The 15,955-nt window shown below is 45.6% G+C and overlaps 1 protein-coding gene across 9 annotated transcripts in view; it reads right to left on the bottom strand.

The window, feature by feature from the left end:
- LOC130848966 (serine/threonine-protein kinase MARK2-like) overlaps positions 1–15,955 on the bottom strand; it is an 88,036-nt gene that overhangs the window by 50,657 nt on the left and 21,424 nt on the right. For 4 of the 9 annotated variants that reach the window (XM_057727474.1, XM_057727460.1, XM_057727465.1 and 1 more), the window contains 2 exons: positions 7,375–12,443; positions 654–6,044 (listed from right to left, as the gene is read on the bottom strand). In XM_057727474.1, the coding sequence (XP_057583457.1) occupies positions 1,865–3,250 (1,386 nt within the window). In that variant the 5' untranslated portion in view covers positions 3,251–6,044; positions 7,375–12,443 and the 3' untranslated portion in view covers positions 654–1,864. The remainder of the gene's footprint in view (positions 1–653; positions 6,045–7,374; positions 12,444–15,955) is intronic. The other 5 variants (XM_057727517.1, XM_057727491.1, XM_057727481.1 and 2 more) reach the window with 5 other exon arrangements.

The following is a 15,955-nucleotide window of genomic DNA, read 5'->3' as shown; positions in this document are numbered from 1 at the left end:
GAACAAGGTAACAGCTACATAAGATAACATGTAAATATGTAAATATCTTTCAGCACAAGAGCCCATAGGCGCTTTAATAATATTTTCTTCCCTTTGGTTTCAATGAGTTGAAATCCACCCTTTTGAAACTTTCACCCAATTTTGCCCTAGCTCGACTCTCTGAAGCTGTTACCAAAACGCAAGGATAGTGAGGCCACACAACACCAAAACATCTGCGTTTGGAACAGAGAACGGTTTATTACAGGGCCATGCAAGGTGGTGGGTGGCTCATTCCTGAAACCCCCACCAAAACCCAAAAGCTTTCAGCAAAGCCCTCTTATGGGAAAGGTGAGCGAGGGGTGTGGTTAGTTGCTGCAAAATTCCAGGTGTCAGCTCCTTTGTTCTTGAGGTCAGGTCATGGTCAGGTAATGATGTTCTTGTAAATCTCCACCAAACAAATGTTACTCTCTCTGCTGACAAGAAAGGGCAAGGTCCCAAGGCACAACTCTCACCCTCTGAGGTCCAGACCTCTCTAAGAGAAAGGGGTCCCTGTCCCTGTGGGGGGAAGGGCTGGTTACCCCGCCCCAGAGCACTCGCCCAGCTCCCAGTCTGGGTCCCCACCAGTGCCCAGGCCTGGCTGAGGAGGTGGATCTCTGGCGCTGGTCCTTACTAACCTCCTGTGGTTTCTGCTCTTAGGTGGTTCACGGGTGCGTAGTCAGAGTGCTCTGTGTCTCGTGGTGAAGGATTCTGCAGTCGCCAAGTGACAGGTCAGCACAGCAGAGCCAATGGAACTGTGCAGGTGACGCCTCCGAGAGCACGTGGCCCCGAAGACAGGCCTCTGGGAAGAAGACCCTGTTCCAGTCACGTGTGTGTTCAAGGACTTGCAGAACCGGGGAACCACGTGATGCTGACGCATCTCGTATTTTGATAGTAGAGTCATTCAGGATCACCATCCAGTCCCTGTGATCACACGCACACAGCAAACAATTAAGAAAGGGGCTTCCCTGGCTGTCCAGGGGTGAAGACTTCTCCTTCCGACACGGGCGGGTGTGGGATCCATTCCTTGTTTGGGGAGCTGAGATCCCAATGAAGACTTTAAAAATAGTCCACGTTAAAAAAAAAACACACACAAAAAAAGAAAAAAACCATGTATCAGAGTTCCTCCCCAAGGGGGAAGGGGAGAGCCTGACCCCTACGTGATAGTCAGGAAACTCAGCTGCACGGGGACCTGACCACAGCGCACACAGGCTGCTTCACAGGACCTTGTTGTCCTATCATGGGCCTCTCGGTCATAATTAACACAGGCCGCAGGGACCCACATTCCCCTCGGGCCTTCTGGCAATGTTCAGGAATGTCAGTGCAGAAAGGCAATACACGCTTTCTGCACTTCTGCTCTGCAGTGCAGCAACTGCTGCTGTTGGGACTCGTCGTACTAATTCTCTTAGGTCGTCTTTCTGTTTAGTTGTTCTGAATAACTCCAAGGACTACATGACCATCCGCTTCTCAAACTGGAAAGAGCAGAGCCCCAATTCTGTGCAGGGAGGATGCAGAACAGCTTATTAACAATTACGTTTAGTAACAAGAATTGGAAGAATCACATTGGGGGGGGGGGGGGTGAAAGAATTCTTCTGACAGCCGTGGAGGTGCTGGATTTGAGTCCCGTGCAGAGAACACTCTTATCGTCCACTGGACCGGGTCCCACGGAGCATGCCAGCCTGCCCTTCTTAGGTCGTCTACGGAGCGCAGAGAACACTGTCGTCGTCCACTGGACCAGGTCCCAGAGAGCGCGGCAACCTGACCTCCTTTGGTCACCCATGGCATTTATTTACATGGGCTTAACTTTTGTTCGATCGTTTCCTCCTGGGCAGCCTGAAGCAGAGATGCGTTACAATACAGTTCCAAATTCTCCCAGCCACCCCCTTCTTCTGTTTCTTGCTCTGGCCAGAGGGAGTGGCTTGGGACACACACTCAGGCTGCCCAGGGTGGGAGGAGCTTCCAGTGTTGGCCACACCTGGGGGGCAGTTGCTTCCTCTGGGGCTCCAGTCTTGCTGCCAGTTTTGCTGGTGGAGAAGAAGGCCCCAGGGCCGCACTGAGACGCTGGGCTGGGGGTGGCAGTCCTCGCCCCCAGGCTGGGTGGGGGACAGGTGGGCTTGCTGGTCATCTGTCCTGACTCCTGGTCTTTGGGCAGCAGCCCGTCTCCTGCACTGTACAACCAGTCGAGGTTCAGGGAGGACACCTCAGGGATTCGGGAGGGTTCAGAGTGAAAGCTACTGGGCCCACTTGAAGACCAGGCCCACGGACTGCCGACAGTGCTGAGGCTGCCCCCCACCTCGGGGTCGTCGGAGCTCTCGCTGCCTGTTGACTCCTGCATCTGGTCCCTCCTGGAGCCCAGAGTCTTCGCCACTGGCACCCCCGGGTTCTCTTCACAGGCTGGCTGGAGTGGCTCCTCCTGGCCCATGTTCACCCATGGAGGCCTCAGGAGGTCCTCTGTGCTGCTTCTGTCACTTGGGTTGACGACAATCATTATCTTAAATAGCGTTCTGATTTGTGGTGGCAGGTAAAGTGGAATGCAGTACTGCCCTCCTAGTATTTGCTGCCGAACATCTCCAAAGTATCTTCCCCTAAAGGGCCGGGACCCGGTCACCACTGTGTACAGGATGACTCCCAAGCTCCACACATCCACCGCTGGGCCATAGTAGCTCTCGCCCAGGAACATTTCTAGGGCAGCGTAAGCGAGGGTGCCGCATGATGTCTCGAACCTTTCCCCCTCCTCACACTTCTTGCTAAGCCCGAAGTCACTGATTTTGACATTCATTTGGGCATCCAACAGGAGGTTCTCTGGCTTCAGGTCTCGGTGTACGATGCCCCTCTGGTGACAGTGCTGCGGGGCGGAGACCAGCTGCCGGAACGGGCCTCGGGCCTCTGCCTCTGTCATGCGGCCGTGGTCCTGCAAGTGGGTCCACATGTCCCCCCCACTTAGGTACTCCATCACGATGAATAATGTCTCCTCGGTGTCAATCACCTCCAGGAGGTTAACGATGTTTGGGTGATCTAGAGCCCTCATGCTCTCAACTTCCCGGTAAGGTGCCGGGATCCCAGAGGACGTCAGGGCCCTTTTCTTAATGACCTTGATGGCCACCTCTGTCCCAATCACAATGTGACGGGCCAACTTCACCTTGGCATGCGTACCTTCACCAATGGTATGGAGGATCTGGTATTTCTCAACATGAGCCTCCTGGTTAACAGAGATGGCCGTGAAGCCCTGCATCATAATGAACGACTAACTACACTGACTGACTGCACTAACTAGCAAGGTTAACTACACTAACTAACAATGCTAACTATGCTAACTATACTAACAGTACTAACAGTGCTAACTATATTAACTATGCTAATACACTATTAACTATACCAACTACACTAACTATTCCAACGATACTAACTATGCTAACTATACTAATACTAGCTACAGTAACTAAAAAACACTAAGATAAAGTGAGAAAAAGAACAAAAGAAAAAAAAAGACAAAAAAAGACAAAAAGAAAACAAAAAAATGGGAAAAACTGAGAAGAAAAAATTAAAACTAAAAGAAAATGATAAAAAGACAAAAATAAAGAAAAATGAGAAAGAGGCAAAAAAAAAGGGGGAAAATGAGAAAAATAAAAAGAGTAGAGGAAAAAAGGAAGAAAATCAACAAAATGGCAAGAACAAGGCAAAAACACACTAGCTGGGGGTCAATGCCGTCAGGTCACCAAAAACAGCTTCCTGGGCTCTAAGGACCAAAAGTGGGCCCAGCTGGGGTCTTTATAGGGGTTTTGGTGAATTTCATCACAGTGGTGCCCTGTGAGCAAGGGCAAGAAACGGACCAATCAGGGCTGGGGATAAGCCACAGTGGTTTTCTCACTGTTTGAGTTCAAGGCCCCTTCACACTTAGGAAAAAGGATCCCAAAGAGATTTTTCTTTACGTGCGTTAATAGAGACTGGTATTGGCTTGTGTTAGAAATTAAAATCTGCAGGCCAGAGAAGGTTCAAGATGGCAGAGTAGAAGGACATGCGCTCATTCTCTCTTGCAAGAGCACCGGAATTACAACTAACTACTGAACAATCATCGAGAGAAAGACACTGGAACTCACCAGAAAGACACCCACATCCAGAGACAAAGGAGAAGCCGCAGTGAGATGGTAGGAGGGGTGCAATCGCGATAAAATCAAATCCTATAACTGCTGGGTGGGTGACTCACAAACTGGAGAACAGTGATACCACAAAAGACCACCCACTGGAGTCAGGGTTCTGGGCCCCACGTGAGGCTTCCCAACCTGGGGGTCTGGCAATGGGAGGAGGAATCCCCAGAGAATCACACGTTGAAGGCCAGTAGGGACTTGATGGTAGGGCCTCCACAGGACGGGGGGAAACAGACTCCACTCTTGGAGGGCACACAAAAAGCAGTGTGCACACCAGGACCCAGAGGGAAGGAGCAGTGACCCCACAGGAGACGGAAACAGACCTTCCTGCTGGTGGTGGAGGGTTGCCTGCAAAAGTGGGGGCAGCTGTGGTTCACTGTGGGGACAGGGACGTGGCAGGGGTTCTGGGAAGTGCTCATTGGCATGAGCCCTCCTGGAGTTCACCACTAGCCCCGCCAAAGAGCCTGTAAGCTCCAGTGCTCGGTTGTCTCACGCCAAACCACCAACAGGGTGCAAATGCAGCCCCACCCACTGGCAGACAAGCAGATTAAAGTTTTACTGAGCTCTGCCCACCAAAGCAACACCCAGCCCTGCCCACCACCAGTCCCTCCCATCAGGAAGCACACACAAGCGTCTTAGATAGCTTCCTCCACAAGAGGGCAGACAGCAGTATCAAGCAGTATCAGCAGTATTTCATTCTGTGCAACTGAAAACCACAGCCACAGAAAGATAGAGAAAATGAAAAGGCAGAGGACTTTGAACCAGATGAAGGGACAAGACAAAACCCCAGAAAAACAACTAAATGAAGTAGAGATAGGCACCCTTCCAGAAAAAGAATTCAGAATACTGACAGTGAAAAGAATCCAGGACTTTGAAAACAGACTGGATGCAAAGTTCAAAATCTGGAGCCCATGCACCACAACTAGAGAGAGAAACACCCACAAGCCACAACTAGAGAGAAGCCCGCATACCACAATGAAAGATCCCACATGCCACAACTACGACCCAATGCGGCCAAAACAAGAACAACAACAAAACCAAAAAGCCTATGGCAATAGGCAATTCAAATAAATTAATTTCAATTGTTACACATATTTTCTTGCAGGAAAGCAGAACAGGGTAACCAATAAAAGACTTTAAAGCATAAAAGTACATTCTATTAGGATAAAATTCTGTGTGGGGGCAGCGAGGGGTTTGAAAATGTGAGTTCAAGGGGAAAATAATACAAAATGTTCAAATATACAAGAAGAGCTTGTTCGTGTGTTTTTCGAAAATGGAAGATGGCAAAGACAGAAACCATCAAGACATTTACATTCTACTGGACATACTTCTTAAAATGCTATAACACTTTTATTGTAAAATGTCAGCCTTCACAAAGTGTTGGAAATGACATTCTTTGATATTTTTTATTTAAACTTGTGGTAAAAATTGTAGATGTCAACCTAAATATATATGAAGGGGTATGCAATGTTCAACACGTCTTCTGGTATGTGAACTACTACTGCCCTAGCATCGACTGCCCTAATAAGTACAAATGAAGCAGTAGCAGGCGATGATTTTGAGCCAGGGATATCGGAAAAGGACTGTGATGAGAGAGCATCTAAAAACTGGGGCTGGAAGTGGGTCTTTCACCCAGAAAACTCACTTATCTCTACTCTTCAAGTTTCCGTTCAAGCACTCCCTCCTTTTAGAAGCCTTCTGATACCTTCAGGTGGAGTAAGTCACCCCACCTCTGTGCGCCTGTCGTACAGGACATGATACCGCTCCCGGGAGGATTACACTGCATCACAGCTGTTTATCTGCATGTTTGTTTCTGCAACTGGATTCTGAGCTTCTGGGGGGGTAGGAGCAAGACATTCACTTCCTAGGATGACAGCTGACACACTGAATGAATAAACAGATAAATAAGTGGATGAATGCATGTATGTGTTGAACTAAATACATAGCGATCACTCCAAATAGCTAAAGAAACACGAGTCAATTGTCTCACCCTCTAGAAAATTAAAACTTTAAGATTAAAATATTAAATCCAAATACCTGCAATGTTTTGACTAATCCAACTGCACCGTATTTGCTCCAGAGGTTTACCTGCTTGTCTCCCTAGAGAGAGGAAACTAAGCTAACCTAACACGAGGACTTGTCACACCTCTCGGTGTTGCCCTTTTTTCTTTTCCCACCACCTGACACCTCCGTGGCTTCCAAATAGGTGGCCTGCCTCTGGCCTTTCCTAGCATCAGTCTATCTTGCCTCAATTATTTAAAATACATTTATTTTCTTCAACAAAAACAGTCAAGCTTCTTAGTTACCACCAGATCAAGAACACACTTCTAGTGTCGGTTTTAGCATCTCCATCTTAATCTTCCACTTCTTAGTGAAATGGGTTCTCTCCTTAACCCAGATGAATTAGGGCCTTTTTTAAAATAAAATATATATATATATGTATATATATATATATAATTTATTTATTTATTTTATTGGCTGTGTTGGGTCATTTTTTGCTGTGCGCGGGCTTTCTTCAATTGCGGTGAGTGGGGGCTACACTTCGTTGTGGTGTGGGGTCTCCTCATTGCCGTGGCTTCTCTTATTGCGGAGCACGGGATCTAGGCATGTGGGGCTTCAGTAGTTGCAGCACATGGGCTCAATAGTTGTGGCTCACAGGCACTAAAGCGCATGCTCAATAGTTGTGGCACACGGGCTTAGCTGCTCCGTGGCATGTGGGATCTTCCTGGAGCAGGGATCGAACCCGTGTCCCCTGCATTGGCAGGCAGATTCTTAACCACTGCGCCACCTAGGAGGCTCTGAATTAGGGCTTTTTCAACATCTAGTCATTCTGTGTCATTTCTGTCTTTGCTCAGCCATCTCGGCTTGGCCCTAGCCCACAGTGATGTCTTCTCTAGGCCCTTGTTTGCTTAAATCTCAACGATGGGTCTATCACTACGAGGGCAACAGAGACTTCCCACTCAACTCTGCTCCAATGCCTCTTCCTTTCAGATGTACCACGGTTCTTAATGAAGTACTCTTACCTGCACTGATGCCTACAATGTGCTCGCTTACGTTGTCCTCCAACTGGCTCTTCCTAAGCTCTTTGGGAGTAGGAACCATGTTCAAATACAGCTTCTGCCTCCCCCAGGTGGCCCACTACAGTGTTGGGCACATAGCAAATAATCACTAACATCTGAGATTGTATTAAAAGTGGCATCTACTCAAACCTCACCTGAGATCACTCGATGGCAATCCACTTGGGACAGTCGAACAGATTGCAGGTTTGTACAGCCTCGGGTTTGGGCGCAAACATGCACTTCCATTCTTCCACTTGCAGTATCTCTCCGTGCATGGACTCCTCCACACACACAAAACTCTGTCTCTGAATCCCGCCTCCACAGAACACCAAACATGCAGTCCAAGGATTATGTTCTCAGCTCAAAAGCAAATGAGGAAAAACACATTATTTATTTGGTGTGTGTTTCAAGTTTGCGAAGTTGGTTGTGAAAAGTACAGTCTCAGGATAACAGCTGTGCTTCAGTTAAAAGAGCACAGACTTGGAACCTTAAGACTTCAATCTTAACTGTGACACGCAACAGACAGTCACAAGGTACTTAACTCCTTTGACCCAAAGGTTATTTTCAAATGGGAGTAACACACCTGCCCTCGTGTAAGATCACAACGGGGTCACTGTGAGAATCACGTAAATTAAACCAAAGAGTGTGAAAGCATCTTCAAACTGTCTCTAAACTATAAAACATCAATGGACAACATGACTAGGGAATCACAGAAAATCAAAGTTGGAAAGAACCATCCTAGTCATCGAGGTATAAAAGGGAATGCAAATTTCTGATCAATTGCAATGCTTCCGCTCCCTCTGCAATACCCAGTTATTAAGATATGCTTGACATCTCCAGTGACAGAAAACATCATCTTTTGAGGCAGCCTCTTCCATCTAATTCTTAGAAAGATCTTTCTAATTATGGAGTTGGAGTCTGTATTCTGTTAGCTTCTGTAAAGGGTCTAATGTGTATCCCTCTTAGATTTTAGACTATTGCTACAGGTACTACAGTTCCTGCCACACTAATTACAGCACATTACAGAAAGGAAAAGGAAACCTGTAACTCATCGAGGGAGAGGCTGGAAGTGGTCATAGGGCATGGTCTCTTTAAATTCATCGCGACAAGTGAAATCATTGTGAGAATTTCTAATCAATTAACACATTTATTAATTTGACTAGTGCAGATGTGACATCCCAAAAGACACAGCTCTTTCGAATGAAAAACTAAACACGTCAAGCCCTGTGAACCATCTCCCCCCAAATTCAACCACAATCTCCTTAATTTTGAGGAACATCTCTGACACACAATTCTATATGAAAATGTAGAAAATGGAAACAGTAGTATGCACACATCAAAGGAAAGAGTTTCTCTTAATTTAGATAAATCTGTTTATTCCCTTTTGTCATCTTAACACATCTTTCTGATAAAATACATTAATGATATTAACATACTGTTCTAGTAGCAGGATCTTTAGAAAACCATTTTGTTTCACAGAACCTGTCCTTGGAAAAGGCCTCCATGAATAATGACGTACACCTGGGATTACAGGACATGCAGAGCTTCGTGATAGGAAACGAAATCCACTAAGAATCTTCCTTCTCCACTGGCTCACTCCTGCCTTAGCCAGCTGGCAGACGGCTGGGCAATTGTGGGACTTGATAGTATGCTGTGATTTTAAGATACTGTAGTAAAGCCAGGAAACTTCTCCAGGCAATTCCAGTCACCAGGTACTAAATTATGCAGCAGGATCCTTTATGCATAGCTTTTCTGCTCTGGCATCAAAACTTTTTACTTCCTCGCACAACGCATTATTTATAGGGAATTGAATGTGTACGCTTCAAAAGTCCAAACGTCATCGGTGACCCAGTTGAAAAAGCTAAAATGGTGAGCTGTTATTTATGGCTGGCAGACGGACTACACATTGTGCTTGGATGAAAACTTTCGATGCTGTATATGCAGGAGATGCTCAAAGAGGTTCATTGTACAGAGTTAAAGATCACAGCACATGCACACATAGTCCTCAGGAGAGAACCAGACAGGGGAGCCAATGAGCCTAATTGCTACTGACCATGGTTATAAATGTGATGCAGCTACCCACCACCAGTGCACATTCAAGGTCACGCGATGGCAATGTGCCGCTTGGCAAGGCTCGATCACTCACAGCTGCAGTTGGTGTGGTTCTTTTGAAAGGAAAAGGGGTGTGGGCACTTATGCAAACCTTGATGGGCAAGGATCCAGGCTGCATTCCTTCAGTTTGGGTTTTGGTTTCACACTCTCAGGGTAGTAATGGCAGCAATGGGCAGGAACCACCCCCTTAAGGTGGATATCCACACTGAGCAGAGTTGAGCTGACACCCTAAAGCAGCACAACAGGAAAGTCTGAAGACTGCATTCCATCTGGGCTTTGCTTGGCAAAGTTATCACGTGCCACACACGTTTGTTTTCCTCTTTAAGGAACTTAACTCAGTGGTTCTCAACCCTGGTTGTACAACAGAACCGCTTGGGAGCCTTTAATACACACCAACGCCCCAGTCCCTTCCTGGGCCAATTAAATAAGAAACACTGCAGCCAGGAAATCAGCATTTCCATGGGTCAGAGTGGAAGGAGTGGGTGCTTTCTGTTGCCACGACTGTGGTGCAACCAAAGAAATACAGTCCTTCCTTTATTCCCAGGCTGCCAGGTAGCAGAAGCAGCAGAAGCCCACTGCTTCACCCCCAGGGGGTGTAAGGCTCTTTCACCAAAGCACCTGTGGAGAGCTAACAATTGGATTGAGCGCTCTTGTCAGTTTCCTGAGCTATTACTACTTTAGGTTTAGAGTTACTGTGGGGAGCAAATTAGATCAGGTGTGCAAAGCTTCGTTAAAAATGTCAATCTCTAGACAAATGCTAGGTGGTATGGTGCAGCAGCAGCAAAAAAAAAAAAGACTCTCGGCTTCTTCTAAGATGACTAACATGTGTGGTCAAGATTGGGAATGACCACTTGAACTGACTGTGTGACTCTCAGCACTCATAAGTAACAAGTTACAACAGACTCCTTTGAAAACATTGGGAGCTCAGGTACAGAAGGTCAGTCACTCACTGTCCACAGTTCACTGTCTCGTCTCCCCACTGTCATCACGGCACTGTGCAAGGCTCTCTTGTTTCCGTATATTTCCTCTTCTCCCATCTCCACGCCCGTGACAATCCCCCAGAGACACCTATTTACTGTTTACATGTCCTTAAATATACATCTGTCGTATGTCATGTTGTTTTCTGTGTATCTTTTTTGACTAAATACATGATATTGTGTTTTAAATCCTGTTCTGTTTTCTGCTTTTCTCAACATTGCATTTCTGAGTTCTACCCTTGTACTGAGTTGTCGCTTCTTTCTTCTGTATAATATTCCATTGCTTGTACATTTTATTCATTTCCTGACCTGGGCTACCTACGGTACCTCTGATGACATCAACTTTCTAACTGGGGAAATAGCATCGTCTGTGCAGAGAGGAACAAAATCCTCCCGTTACATCTTCCCCTGCCTCATAAGCCTTCAAAGAAGAAGGCACGAAGACTTATTCCTGGTTCTATTAAATTCGATCTGTATAGTCTCTGAGGAAAGTGAACATTTCACATGGATGAGTGCTTGTACATTTAGAAAACAGCTCACAAAATGATGCTTCCATTTCCTGAAACCTTTGATTCCAGGTTTCCTGTCACTATGTAAGTGTCAGGTTAAGTTGGAAAAAAAGGAAATTTTTCAAAATAAGAATGAGCTCTTTAGGGGAAAAAAAGCCCAACGTTAAGTTCTCAGCCTTAGTCGACTGGTCTAAAGTTCTAAAAATACATTTAAAGGCCCAATTGCCAAGAGGAATCTGATTTTATAAACCACTACACAGCTTTCTACAAGTCATGGCTTAAACATAAGCTGAGTGCAGAAGGACAGACTAGTATGTATTATAAAAAGCAAGGTCAAAACCACAGGAACGAAAGTCCAAATGGAGTCAATAAAACAGTACTTGGGTGCCAATATCGGCAAGAAAGTCTACAACATCAGAAGGCAGTGGCAGTCTTGGTTCTTTCTGCAAACTAATGTCAAGTGTCCCACACAGACAAGACCAGGAAAGTCCATCCAAGTACCTTGGAGACCAGCGAGCTAGTTTTCCTGATGACCCCCAAAACTCTGAAATGCCATTTACACAAATCACGTAGATTTGATTACTAATGTACTTCAATTTTGGTAATGCTTTCCTCATGGGTTTTATGTGTGTGTTTTTATTTTCCCCAAAACAAAAGCAGCATGAGATTATAGCTCCTTGAGTCACAGAAAAAAATCTTTGCTCTAAATGGAAACGTATTTCTAGGAGACAAGGAGCATACAGGTGTTTATAATTTGGGGAGAGAATTTTCCTCTTTAATTTTGTCAAAGGTACGGAGACAACTAAAAGGGAAAGAAATGAGGCAGATTGCCTTCCTACATTATGAACAAATGTACTGAAATTCTGCCGGTGTACAAAAACTGGTGGGATGTTGGGGGACCCCCAAAAGGAGCCAGAGTGTTCCTTCTGTCCTTACAGCCAACGCTACCTTTGGTGGATGGTCTCATGGCCAGGTGCTTCCACTGAAGCTTCCAGCAGGACTGATCATGTCTTTCCTTGCGCACCCAGATATGAGAACCATCTATCCTCCTCCCAAGAACTGAACCAACTGAACGAAGCTGAATCCCATTATAAATGTCCCTCCCAGAATGGAAAGCTTCTCTTTTAACTTAGGTGCCCAAATGAGAACGTCGCTCTAACTGCGTGTGAGAGCTAGGGGATAAATTTAAAAGAAAGAGAGACTGGTTTTTCGATGGGTAAGAATTAAAAAGGCCCTACCTTTTTCCCTTTATTTTGGGGTGCATGAGAGACATGCAAACATGTTTCCAGCTCTCTGCTCAAAGTAAAGGGTCTTTTCTACATCCAGCTGTCGCCTGTCTTCAAGAAGAAAGCACATCGCATTCATTAACAGCACTGCATTCCAGGCCGCTGAGTAAGATGCTGTGTGGTTACACATCTCTATTCACCACACTAATTTTAAAGCCAGCTTCAAACAGGCAAATGTGTCATTTCTAACTGTGAGATCTACATATTCAGGAACACTCTGTTCCTCACCTCCTCCACACGTCACAGTACAGGGAAAGAAGTCAGTTTGTCTCCACTGATGACTGATCCGCTGGTAAAAGAAGATCTGGACCACGCTGTCCGTGGCCCCAGGGTACCTGGTCTGGATGGAGAGAACTGTGATCACATACTGGCATACAATGAGCTAGTGCCTTCCACACCTTCCAACATGAGGTGAACCCAAGTCACCTACATAGACAAGCACGTCAATCACAACAAACTCTGGTACATGAAGTTTCCCCAAATTTTAAGATGTGACAGCATTTCAATTAGATTTGTCACAAGCGGGATCTCAGAAGATCTTCAAACAATCTCCCTGGCGTCATTCCCCAGCTAGTTTCACGCCTGGGAATGAGTTCACAAAAATGTTGGCGGACATTTTTTGCTTATTTGTTTCACTTTTTTTTCTTTCTGATACATTTGAATTTAATTTCCATGAGAACAGGACCGGAGACTTAATCTGGATTTGCTTGCAACATGGCACGTAATTGGGACTCCTACATTTATGGTGACAACATCTTTAAGCATCTTTAAGCAGATCCTTCTGAAAAATCCTTCTGAAAGCACAACAACAGAAACTCAATTGCACACAAATCCATGGTGTTTGCATATGAGCCTTCCAGTAGCTAATTAAAATAGAGGAGGGGCACTGCTGAATGTGAGCAGGCAGTTATAGGCAGAGGTAAGTTTACTTTCAGGTTATTTTACTCAGGCAGCATGTCCTCCTCCCTCCTTTTTATCTTCCCTCCTGATTGAATAAATGAGTGAACTGACGAAAAGTCTCAGAACGCAACATGAAGAGCAAAAGAGAGGGAAAACAAACAGTAAGCTTCTGGGGGATAGATTCAGAAATGCCGGCATCACGTGGAGTTCAAGGGAAAGCATAGCGGGCTTCCCTGGTGGCATTATGGTTAAGAATCTGCCTGCCAATACAGGGGACAAGGGTTCGATCCCTGGGGTGGGAAGATCCCACATGCTGCAGAGCAACTAAGCCCATGAGCCACAACTATTGAAGCCTGTGTGCCACAACAAGAGAAGCCACCACAATAAGAAGCCTGTGCACTGCAATGAAGAGTAGCCTCCACCCTCTGCAACTACAGAAAGCCTGCACATGGCAACAAAGAGCCAATGTAGCCAATAAATAAAAGATAAAATAAAGAAATAAAGTTTTTTTAAAAAGAAAAAGAACAGAAAAAATAATGAAGAGGCTCTATACTTGATTACATAATTGTTGAGAACTTCCTAGACCTTAAGGAAGAGAGAAGTACTCAGTCTAAAAATATTCAAGTTCTGAGCAGACACTGTAAAAAATACAACAAGGATAAAGAGAAATTCTGAAAGTTATCAAAAAGAAAAACATGATTCCCTAAAAAGGAGTGAGAATCAGAATGGCATCAGATTTCTCGTAGGCAATAATGGATGCAAGAAAACAAAAGGATTCTAAGTGATGAGGGACAATAGGTTTTAAATCTACAATTCTACAACCAAATTATTCATTGCTAATCAGTGATCAACTGTCAACTTATAAACAATCTATGATCAAATTATCAATCAGTAATCAGGGAAATAAAAGGTTTTTTTAGACACAAAAAGACAAACTTTACCACTCAGAGCCTCTCATAGGAAAAAACAACTAGGAAAGGATATACTGAAAAAGAACTAATATAAATGCACAAGAAAGTAGTGAGAGGGCAAGAACCAGTAATGGTGAAATAAATCAGTAAAGCTTATTAGTAAATCTAAATCAGGACTGACTGAAAAAGGGATGTATTTAATTATAAAACAGTAAAAAAAAAAAAAACGTAAAATTAGAGAACGGTGAAAAATTCCAGACATGAGATGTGTGTGTGGGGTGGGGAGGGCCAGGGTTACAGTGATGGGATGAGCAGAGCACAGAAAAGGCTTCTAGGGAGTTTTGCTTCTGGCTAGGGAAGAATGGCTTGTTTCAGATGAATCCTCCCAGCAAGAAGTAAAAGTGCTGCATGAATACTGTTTAATGTATTTGAAGGCTTCAGAGAATGACCACAGTAGTGGGGATTTGCAGGGCCAATATTCCAGACACAAAGGAAACCCAGAAAGGTGAGTTATAACACTTGGCACCACCTCTGGTACCACCATCTCTGCTCAAGACATTTTCCATTTTACACGTGGTGACTGAGCAGCTGAGAAGCTGAACAGACCTATCAGCAGACTCAAGTGGCCGGGGAACAAAACTTGGAGCTCCAGGCCTGTGGGAAGACATTCGGGAACCTTTTTGATGTGGGCCGAGCGATGGGATTCTTGAGCAGTGGAGGAGCTGAGGGTGCAGGGCGTGGAGACTAATATCACCCTGTTTGGTCCTGAGGGATGGCTGGTTAGCCAAAGACGGGTAAGATTCCTCAGAGGAGGAACAACCTAAGACAGGCACAGCCGCAGAGGGGCCAACAGGGGTGGTGCATAGAACCTTCCTTATATCACCGTGTTTGGCCCTGGAGGATGACTGGTTAGCCAGAGACGGGTAAGATTCCTCAAGGGAGGAACAACCTAAGACAGGCACAGTCGCAGAGGGGCCAACACGGGTGGGGCACAGACCCCCAATATCTGAGAGAGGTCTCCTACCCCCAGGGCTGTTTTGCTCTCCACCCCCAGCTCAAATCCACACCTGCTCAACTCAGACCCAGGAAGTAAACAAAGATAATTGCCTCAATCATGTGAGGCCTTTGACTGTTTATGAGTGTAACCTGAGAATGTTAGCCCACGAACTCAATAAAAGCAGCCTGGGATGAGTCAGTGGGGCTCTTGATCCGAGAGGTCTTGAGCCCCCCGGTCCCACTTTTCTCTTCAGTCTGTGTCTGTGTCTTCTTCAAGCTTGCGGCACCCGTCACTCACCTCGAGTTGCCGAGCTGGTCTCGGCAAGTGGCGCCCAACGTGGGGCTCGAAAGGCTTGAGTGACGAAGGTTCACGGAAAGTGAAATTGATAAAAGTGAAGAATTGGGAAGTGCCGTGAAGCCCCCAAGAGGAGAGTAAGAGGCCTCTGAGAAAATCCTGCCAGTAAGTAAATCTCTTGGGTAGTTTGTGTTCGGGGTAAAATATGGGAAATAAAGAAAGTTCAGATTAATATCGACCAGATGTATGCCTGTTACGGCAGCTCCTAAGGGCAGGTGGAGTAAAAAGCAAGTGAAGGTCTTGTAAAAAGCAAGTGAAGGTCGATTGTTAGAAATTCTGTAAATAGTTGAGAATATTGTATATAGTTTCCTTCTTTAGGCTAATACTGGGTTTATGTACTTAGGGATAAGGTTGGGAACGAACTTTAAAAATTGCATTCTAAAGGGACTCCAGTACCAGGTTCTGTTTGGTCAAATGTGGTCTCTGATTAAGTCAGTATTAGAGCCTCTATGGGCTCCTGAAGGCTCAAATGATAGCTTTGATGAAGAAGCCCGTCCGTCAGAGGACCGATGGGCATGTGCGGTGCCAAACAAAACTGAAAAACAGAAGGGAATACAAATGGCTGAGGGATTAAGACCATCGGCTCCCTTACTTGTGGAGGAGGGCAAACTTCCTATACTGCCCCCTCCTCCACCCTCTTTAATGCCGCCTGGGGGAGCTTATGCCTTTCCTGTGTCTATAGGACACTCA

This window comes from Hippopotamus amphibius, chromosome 1 (genome assembly GCF_030028045.1).
Source record: "Hippopotamus amphibius kiboko isolate mHipAmp2 chromosome 1, mHipAmp2.hap2, whole genome shotgun sequence".
Classification (NCBI taxonomy): domain Eukaryota; kingdom Metazoa; phylum Chordata; class Mammalia; order Artiodactyla; family Hippopotamidae; genus Hippopotamus; species Hippopotamus amphibius.
This window is presented reverse-complemented; position numbering and strand designations above follow the sequence as displayed.